Here is a 10,073-nt window from a genome sequence, read left to right on the forward strand (position 1 = left end):
CAGACTTTAACAAACTCAGGAGTCTAGTTAGTAAGGCCCTCTGTGACCAGCAACTGGAGGATTTGGGGGTCCAGGAGCAATGGTGCCTCCTGAAGGCAGCAATCCTCTGCACAAAAAGAGGTCATTCCCATGAGATCAAAAAGCGGGAAGGGAGCCAAAAGACCTACTTGGCTCAGTAGGGAGATCAGAGACCTTTTGAAACAGGAAAAGGATACATATAGGCAATGGAAGGAAAGATCAGCAACGAGAAGAGTTCACTTATATAACCAGGGTTGGCAGGTATGATACTGAAAGCCAAGGCAGGCATATAGATCAGGCTAGCATCCAAAATTAAGGACAACAAAAAGTCCTTCTACAGGTACATGGGGAGCAAGAAAAAAAATCAAGCTTCACTGTGGGACCCCTACTGAATTTGGAGGGGCAGTCCACAGTAGATCCCCATGAAAAGTCAGAGGTCCTAAATGGCTACTTCACATTAGTATTCCAGAAGGCTAACAAGAGCTGTTCACCTGTCCTGAGGCCCAGGGAAAATGGGGAAGTCAACAGACAACAAGTAATCATCCCCAACCAGGTGAGGGTCCTCTTAGAACAATTAGACGTTTTCAAGTCCTCTGGGCCAGATGACCTACACCCAAGAGTCCTAAAAGAACCGGCTGAACTTATAGCAGGGCCCTTGGAAAAGATATTTGAAAAGTCGTGGAACACGGGAGTGGTCCTGGATGATTGGAAGAGGGCTAACGTAATACCCATCTTTAAGAAAGGGAGGAGGAATGACCTCTGCAAACTATAAACTGGTCAGTTTGACTTTGATCCTAGGAAAAACTTTTGAAAAAATTGTTAAGGAGGCCATTAATTGCAAGCTAGCAACTGTCAGGTTATTTAGAAACAATACTGTGGAGGGTAGATCATGCCCTCCACAATGGCTTTGTGGAGGGTAGATCATGCCTAACAAACCTGGTGTCCTTTTATGACCAGGTAACTAACCAGCTGGACAAGAGACATGAAGAAGACATCATTTACCTGGACTTTAGTAAGGCCTTTGACTCTATCTCCCATGAAATTCTCTCAGTTAAACTGGTGCAGCCTACGGTGAGGTGGGTGGACAACTGGCTTAGAGGCCGGTCCCAGAGAGTTGTAATCGATGAGACGGCTTCATCTTGCCATGGCTGTCTCCCAGACAGCATCTCACAGGGATTGGTGCTTGGACCCATGCTTTTTAACATATTCATTAATGACTTGGACGCAGGGGTGGAATGCTCTATGATTAAGTTTGCTGATGATACCAAGCTGTGGGGAAATGCAAGCACACCAGAGGATAGGTAAGGATCCAGAATGACCTAGACAGTAGGACTGGGCGAAACGGTACCTTCCTGTTTTGACTTGCATTTCGACACAACAGCATTTCATTTTGATTCAAAACTGCTGTTTCGTTTTGTTTCATCGAAACAGTTTCGCTGTTTCAACACTGTTTCGATGTTTTGCCCATAGGCTATAATGGGGAAGCTCGAAACAGCCTATAACTTTGTCATTTCTGGCCTGATTTGGATGAAACTTGCAGGAATGGTAGCCTCTTCTGGGGGCATAAAGCCTGCCAAGTTTCAAGGAGACAGGTATAGGGGTTTCAGGGAAACTGCACCTCAAAGTCTTGAAAAGCAGAAAATCCATGTCACGTGTATGTGTTAAGCCACAGTGGGGTCAAAACTGTAGGCTTGATAGCCCCTGCTGAGGCAATGAAGCCTGCCAGCTTTCAAGGAGACAGGTGCAGGGGTTTTGGGGAAACTGCACCTCAAGCTACTGACAAGCAAAACTCATGACATGGGTGACACTGTGTGTGTTAAGACGCAGCAGGGTAAAAACTGGAGGCATGCTGTGGCCACAAAGTCTGCCAGCTGTTGAAATAGATACAGGGGCTTCTGGGGCCCTGCACCTCTAGCTGCTGACAGGCAATGGGTCAGTGACACTGTGTGTGTGTTGAGGTGCGCCCTCACTCAACTGACACCAAGGCAGAAAGCAGGATAGTTCAAACAATGCTGCCTTTTATGCAGGTTTTCCATCCCTCCCCCAGAGCACTGAGATTGGAAGGGACTTCAGGAAAGGACAACAGTCACTGGCCAGCTACACAGTCAATAATTAGAGCACTCCTTCCCCCTCTTCTCCCTCTTTCTCCTCCCCCTCCTTACTTTAGTTTCTGTTTCCCTGCAGGCAAGCCCAGCTTGAGCTTTGAAACTCGAAATGTTTTGGAAATTTCAAAACATTTCAACTTGCCTCGTTTCGTTTTGAGGCTGTTTTGAAGCTCTCTGTTTCATTTCGATTTTGCTGTTTCAAGCTCAAAACGAGTCAAAACAGTGTCGAAACAAAACTGCCAGTGAAATTTCTCACAGCTCTACTAGACAGCCTGGTTTTATGGGCTGATCAGAATCAGATGAGGTTCAACAGGGAAAAGTGCTGGGTCCTTCATCTAGGTAGGAAGAACCTTCACCATAACTATAGCTTAGGCAGTAGCCCAGAGAGGTGCTCCTCCTCCTCTACTCAGCATTGGTGAGGCCACAGCTGAAGTACTGTGCCCAGTTTTGGGCACCGCACTTCAAGAAGAACACAGACAAGCACGAGAGGGTGCAGAGAAGGGTCACCTGCATGATCAGGGGCCTGGAGGATAGGCCTTATGAGGAGAGACTTCGGGAGCTGGGCTTGTTCAGTCTGAGTAAAAGGAGGCTGAGGGGTGACTTGATAGCCGCCTACAAGGATGTCAGGGGGAAGCACCAAGATCTGGGGAAGCAACTCTTCAGGAAGACACCCCCTGAGAAGACGAGGACGAATGGTCACAAGCTAATAGAGGGAAGATTTAGCCTGGACATAAGGAAGAACTTCTCTGTAAGGGCAACCAGAACCTGGAACACACTCTTGGCAGAGGTGGTGCGGTTGCCATCCTTGAAGGTGGTCAAGAGGAGGCTGGATAAGCACCACATTGAGCTCATTTTTGCTCATTAACCACCTGCCTATGGCAGGGGACCAGACTTGATGATCTTCCAGGTCCCTTCTGGTCCACTGATTCTATGAATCTCTCTCTACTGAGAGGCAGAGCCCTGCTACCCAGCTTCTGGCTTAGGGGGTAATGCACGTGGAACAGCATGGCATATTTGAGCATAATCTGCCTAGAATGGCTACATTTGCAGTGTAGTCATGCTCAGCTGGTCACATAGAGGGTAAAGATAACTTGATCACAGAATATAAGTACTTCATGTGAAAAAATGGCCAAATACTAAAGATCTCTTTAACAGAGAAAGACAAAACAAAAACCAATAATGAAACTCATGCCAGATAGATTTTAAACAGACATCAGGGTGGATGATAATCCATTGTAACTGAGTACTCAAGAGTAGGGGTGGATTTTCCACCTTTAATAGTGTCTCAATGCCTTTCTTTAGGAATATACACTTCAGCTGAAAACAAATTATTTGGTTCCAGACAAGGATAATTAGGTGACATTTAGTGGGTGATGAGATAAGAGAGGGCCAGTGAGAATATCTCATTGTATGTTCTGACCTTAAACTCTATGAGTCTATTAACCTAACTGTATTCCTGTCTCTTCAGGAAATGAGGTGATTGCAGTGGACTGGAAAGGACTGAAAGATGTGGACCAAATCAATATGGACAGCACCAGTTCTCTACATGGAAGCAGCATCCACCGACCCTCCACTGAGGTGAGTGCCAACCCTGTATCCACAGGGGAGAGGACCAGGAAGTCTCAACCTTATTGAATACATATAACTGGGCTGAAGTTATCAGGCTCACCTAAGAAGGGCACAGAAATCTTAACTGCACTAAAGACTTTCAGGCCCAAATTTTCTGAAGTCAAAGATTTGGTTTCTAGCTGGACAACTAAAAGTTGAGCCAAAATTATGGTCTATTTTTGAAAATTTAGACTAAATAAGATTTCACAAGGAAAAGTGTGTCTGACAGTTCATAAATGGTTAGAGGAGTGGAAGATACTCAGACCAAGTTGGATGCTCAGACCAAGTCTGATAACCACTGAACTAAAAGCTGAACTACATGAATATTGGTTAAGGTTGGGGACAAAAGCCTATACGACCCTCAGCAAAGACCTACATTGCTGTGAAAAAATACTTTGTTTTTTTATTTCAATATTTTTCAGATATGTTCTCTTAATCCCTGCTGTTTGGTTGCTATGCAGTATCTCCTGTAGTGAGTCACTTCCTGTTTTGCATTATTGCAACCTCTGTAATTTCATAATCTTATTTTTCTATTCTATAGGGTCTACTGCATGCAATCATGAAACATTTCATGTTGAATAAAAGGCCACAATTATTTTTTTCGATACCTGTACTACGTTACTTCATAAAACACCAACAATGTCACACATTACAAGATACCAGTATATAAGAATTACATTTTGATACAGAACCTTTACAACTGGGAAGTGTAACTTCCAGAAACTCCTGTTGGGGGAACTCTAGCAAGAACTGCAGGATAAGCTGGGCAGTGCCTGGAACGCTCATGAAAGTCAAGGCAACTCAGCTAAAAATATTAATCAATATGTATAAGCTACAGAACAGCAAAAACATGTGTGGTTGCTCCAAGAAGATTAATCTACATTGATCTAAGGCCCTCTTACTCCTGAATGAGAGGATCCACACAGGTATTTAACAGACTTCAGCTTATGTGCATTGACTCTTACACCTTTCATTGACTCTCCTTAACTTTCCCAAATGTCCCTTTAGAGAAAGGCACTAAACTAAAGAGTTCTACAATGAGATAGCACTAAAATGGCTGGAGGGAACATTTGTAACTACTTTGTGCAAAGAAAGCTGGCTAATATGGACACATCATGCCATTTCATGAGCAAATGGTTTTGTTGTCTGTTAAATAATTATTTACGTTCAAATAGTTTCTCGTGCTCCTAACTGAATGAGCCTGAGGCAAGAGCACTTCCTATATAAAGTTTGCACAGTTGTAGTTTTCCCTTAAATAAGAATCTCACAAGCTCATCTTGTGGAAACAACCAAACGTACCAGGCTGCACTGTCCAGCTGAGAAACACTATAGATGCAAGGGGGTCCTATAAATACCCTCTCCTTGCCTTTCTCTTGTGTTGTGGGTTTTTTGTTTGTTTTCTTCTGTTTTGTTTTATTGTATTTTGTTTTATTTCCTCCTCTGCTTCTATGCATCTTTCCAATCCCTAATATAACAAACCGTAAACACATACCTGCAGACACCACTATCAGCAGGAGAGAATGAAGCTGGAATCTTCAACACCAAAAGTATAAGCCTCTATTACTTAAGTTAAAGCATAATTTCTCTAACTATGAATAGAAGGCTCCTGTATTCTTGCAGGGGTGGGGGAGGTGGTGCTTGAATTAGAGTGGGTTCAAGAGCTGCTCCAATTAAAGCTCTGCTGTGTCTTGTGTATCAGCATCCCTGCGCTTAAAAATGGCAGTGGGAAGCACTTGAACTAAAGCTCATCAAATGAGCTTTAGTTTAAGCACATCCACTGCCATTTTTAAGTGTAGGGGCGCTGATACATGAGATGCAGGAAGCTGCTGGAGCATGGTACAATTAATCAAATCTACTCCAATGCACTGGAATTCCAGCGCGTCAGAGCAGCCTTGCTGCTCATGTATTGACACCCTCTAGGACAGGGGTGGGCAATTATTTCAGGTGAAGGGCCACTTAATGAGTTTTGGCAAGCCATTGAGGGCCACATGACAGGCAGCCAGGGGCAGATATGTATTAATTTTCTAAATTTTTTAGGGGCCTTGCGGGCCAGATAGAATGGCCTGGCAGGCTGCATCCAGCCCACAGGCTGCATTTTGTCCACCCCTGCTCTAGGACCTGCCACTACAGAGAGACATAGTCACACACACTGTACCTCTGTGTTACATTAACACGTTGTCTTTCTTCCCTTTTATAGCAAACACGGACAGATTTTTCCTGGGATGGTATCAATGTGAGTACAAGCCCTGCAACTTTTTCTATTTCATGGGTGGCAGCAAAGAAGTATTTGCATTTGCACAGCCAATAGATTAGCTGGGCTTGTCAAACTCTCCAGCTGGACTAATGGGTACAATTTCAGAAATGTCTCTGGAGCCTTGAATGTCACTGAAATTGTGGGAATTGTTATGTAGTATGTGACTGTTGACAGATTTGGGACTAATATTTTAGGAATTATTTGGATACCAGTGGATTCTAGGTTGTCCAGTTCCTCTATGGAAAAATTTATTTAAATAAATATATATGTAACCCTTCTGCTGGGCACCAGTTAGTAGCAACAAGGGCTGGGTTCAAACTTTGGGGTCCCCAATAAGTTTTCACTGTGGCTCAAGTCCCATCTGGGATCGCTGAATTTGGCTGGAGTGTCCTGCATAAACAAAACCCCCTCCTTACAAGCAGTGTAAACATGAAGGACAGATTTATTACAGAAACCAAAGGCAAGGAAAACAAAGGAAAACATGAAATGCAATTTAAAACACTACCAACTACAAGGCATAGTCTATAGCAGGGATAGGCAACTCCCGACACAGGTGCCAGAGCATGGCACGCAAAGGCATTTTGCTTGGCACATAAGCCTCAGAGTGGAGGGTGGGGAAGGGCCGGGGTCTGCACTGCCACAACAAGCATCAGACCCCTTGCAGCTCCCCTGCCACCTGCCCCTGGCATGCCAACATCTTACAAATTGAGGTTGCAGATGTTTTTGGCACTCTGCCCAAAAACATTGCTGACCCCTGGTCTATAGCCTCTTGGGGAGGCTTCACTCATGTCCAGGCAGTCTGGGACATGGCGGCTCCTCAAAGGGCAGTTTGAGGGGCCTGCACTCCTATACCTGCCCTTCAGCAGTAGGCTGGACAGGATGGCCCACGCTGGAGAGTCTTATGATGTTCCTTGAGGTTTACTGCATCTTGGAGAGCTGCTAGTAAGCGAAGATCTTTCTGAAGTGCAAAGGGCCCTTCATTGCTTCCTGGGCTTTGAGGGGGTGACTTGTGGCTTCGGTCAGCATACTGCACCCCCAAAATTCCTAGTGCCAATCCCCAGCTCTGCTGGGGCAGAAAACTGCAAAAGAACCCAAAGATGGGCCAGCCCATTGTGAGCTTGGCCCGGACTAGGTAACAAAATGTGTCAGGCTCCTCACCATGGCCAAATCGTGCCAGGTCTCACCCTGGCTCCAACTGTGCCAGGTCTCACCCTGGCCTAAATCTGCCAGCAAAACTGCCAGGCTCCAACCCTGGTCAGCATGTTCCAGGGATTAATATCCCCATGGTATTATCCTGCCCAAATTTGCCAGGCCTTTAAATCCTAGCCAAAACTGCCAATAAAGCATACAGCTGGGGTTCAACCACAGAGCTAGGCTGAAACTAAAAGAAGTTGCAACAGCAACAGATGTCCCAGGCCCTCGACATCACGCCAGGCTTTTAATCCTGGCCCAAATCTGGCAATAAAACTGCCAGGCTTCAACCTTGGTAAGCATGCCCTAGGGCAGTGGTTCTGAACCTTTTTCAGTTGACATACCCCTTGGTCTTAGAGTGAGGCTTCACGTACCCCCTTTCAATGGGAAATTAATTTTTTTTAGGCCCTTCGACCTGTGTTAGACAATGTATGAAATATATCTCACGTACCCCCGATGAGGCTTCATGTGCTTCACGTACCCCCTGGGGGTACATGTACCCCCAGTTCAGAACCGTTGCTCTAGGGATTAGCATCCCCATGGTATTATCCTATTCAAAACCCAGGAAAACAAAAAGGGAAAGAAGAGGGAGGGAATAGGGGTCTCAAACCCTGAGACAGTCTTTCTCTCCCTGTACCTGAGGCTTTCCCTTCACATAGCTTCAGCTCACTTCTCCAGTGAAGGCGGGGGGCGGCGTTTCTCCAGCTCTTAGTTCAGCTTTTCAGCTCTCAGCAGCCCCTGGAGAAAGAGGCCTAAGTCCCAGCTGAGAAATTCCTATATACTTGGTGTGGCTTCACCTAAGCTTTTCCAGTCAGCGCTTTCCAGGTCTTCAGGTTTTCTTATTAGCCAATTAATTTTAAAAAGAACACTGCCAATTAGGGTAGGGGTCTGATCTCTCCCTGATTATGTGGCTGACCCCTGCCCCTACTCTGCTATTTACAGTAAACAGCAGGGGGTAAGTTCTAAACAAAAAGGACTATTTGCCTCCAGTACCTGCTTACATGCAGTATCTCTTGCTTCTTTCCATCTTTCCCAAGCAGGGGAGAGAAAACAAGATACTCAAATACAGAAAACATGATATATACAGCACAGCAAAAAAAAAAAATACAATTATATTTAACTAAAACGATATACAACAACACACTTTGCAATACAAAATGGCTTGTACATTCTGTGTGGGTTACATACACATAAATAAAATCTGGCCAGTCAAAACCAAGGAAGACATAAGTCAGTCTCTTGGCTACAATTGCCCTACTTTGATAGGTGACTAGGATTACCATGTTTCCAAGATCAAAAAAGAGGACTCCTGTGGGAGGAGAAGAAGGGGAGGGTGGTATATGATGTGGGGCAGTGATATGCCTTTGCCCTGCCTCTGTCCTTCACTCCTAAGCCCCTGTCCCCCCAACCCTGCTAGTTCCCTTCACTCCCGACCCACAGCCCTGGCCCCCACAGCCCCTCACTCCTGACCCACAGCCCTGCCACCCCCAGCAGTGCCGGTGCCCCTCACTCTGCAAATGCCTCTCACTCCTGATGCACAGGCCTGCCCCCCCAGCACTGCTGGTACCCCTCACTCTGCCGGTGCCCTCACTCTCAAACCACAGCCCTGTCCTCCCAAGCCCTGCTGGTGCCCCTCACTCACAACCTGCAGTCCTTCCCCCCACTACCACTGCCAGTGTCCCTCACTCTGCCAGTTCCCTTCACTCCCAACCCACAGCCCTGACCCCACCATAACTGCTGGTGCCCCTCACTCCCAACCTGCAGCCCCTACCCACTAGCCCTGCCGCTGTCCCTCACTCCCAGGCCACATCCCCTGCCCCTCAGGACTGCCAGTGCCCCTCACTCCTGACCCAGAGACCCCCATCCCTCCAGCCCTGCTGCCCATGCAGCTCCTGCACAGGCACAGACAGCAGACATACACACCCTTGCCGGGGCCCGCGCACAGAGCATGTGACCCCCGGCATTCAGTGCGGCACCTTGCCTGCCGCTCTCAGCCCCAAACATCCAAGCTGCTTGTGCCTAGGGAAAGTGGGGGCAAAGCAAAAACCTGGATAATTGCTCGCATTTTAAAAACCCTCCTGGATGCAAGGACCGGGGGCCAAAAAAGAGGACATGTCCAGGAAGACCCAGACATATGGTAACCCTAGATGGGTCTGTACTCTTGCTTGCATATGTCTCTCCATAGTGTCCCAATGAATTGAGACAAGTGGCTGGATGTCTAATGGATATACTTCATGGGATAGCATGGTTCTTTCCTTTACCACAGCTTGTTCATAGCCCAAATCTATCAGCTGCAACCCTGTTAGGCAAACCATAATAGTCATGTCTAGCAAAGTCAAATGATGGAGTTTGTCTTGAACCCCAGTATCAGTACCATAGATATATTTCAAATTCAAGCATTTGAAACTTACATAAGATCCCTTTTGCCGATCACTTGGAAGTATGCCCATGTTTTAACATCTGACTGCTGGAGGTTGGTGGGATAAGCATCCTATTGACTTCACTTCTCATTTATGTCTGTGTTATTAGAAAAAAAGATATATATTAGGGTTTATCTGACTTCAGCATGGGGGAGAGGTATTGCTTCTTTCCCGGGGTCAGGGAAGGTCCTCCTTGTCCAACCCCATATTAATTTCAGTACTAGCTTACTCAAAAGAGAAAAAAAATGCAAGCCAGTTACTAGGTGTTTCAGTGCATTGGGTAGAGCAAGAGGAGTACTTTGGAAAGATGAACATGTTTGGACCAGACTGTAATCAACAAAATGTGTTCCTCTACCATCAATCAGACTATGTTCCTCTCTCTGTCTCACACACACATACTCTCTCTCTCTCTCTTTCTCTCACACACACACACACACACACACACACACACACACACTACTCACTCCCACACACACA

General features: G+C 46.1%; 1 protein-coding gene across 3 annotated transcripts in view; it reads left to right on the forward strand.

Moving 5' to 3' along the window:
• The first annotated feature begins 3,596 nt into the window (after positions 1-3,596).
• FAM131B (family with sequence similarity 131 member B) overlaps positions 3,597-10,073 on the forward strand; it is a 27,148-nt gene continuing 20,671 nt past the window's right edge. The window contains exons 1-3 of one of the 3 annotated variants that reach the window (XM_025200771.1): positions 3,598-3,701; positions 4,273-4,657; positions 5,929-5,964. In XM_025200771.1, coding sequence (XP_025056556.1) covers positions 4,640-4,657; positions 5,929-5,964 — 54 coding nt within the window. In that variant the 5' untranslated portion in view covers positions 3,598-3,701; positions 4,273-4,639. Of the gene's footprint in view, positions 3,702-4,272; positions 4,658-5,928; positions 5,965-10,073 lie in introns of all 3 variants that reach the window. The other 2 variants (XM_025200770.1, XM_025200772.1) reach the window with 2 other exon arrangements.

The sequence above is a fragment of the Alligator sinensis genome, unplaced genomic scaffold, assembly GCF_000455745.1.
Source record: "Alligator sinensis unplaced genomic scaffold, ASM45574v1 scaffold161_1, whole genome shotgun sequence".
Lineage (NCBI taxonomy): Eukaryota > Metazoa > Chordata > Crocodylia > Alligatoridae > Alligator > Alligator sinensis.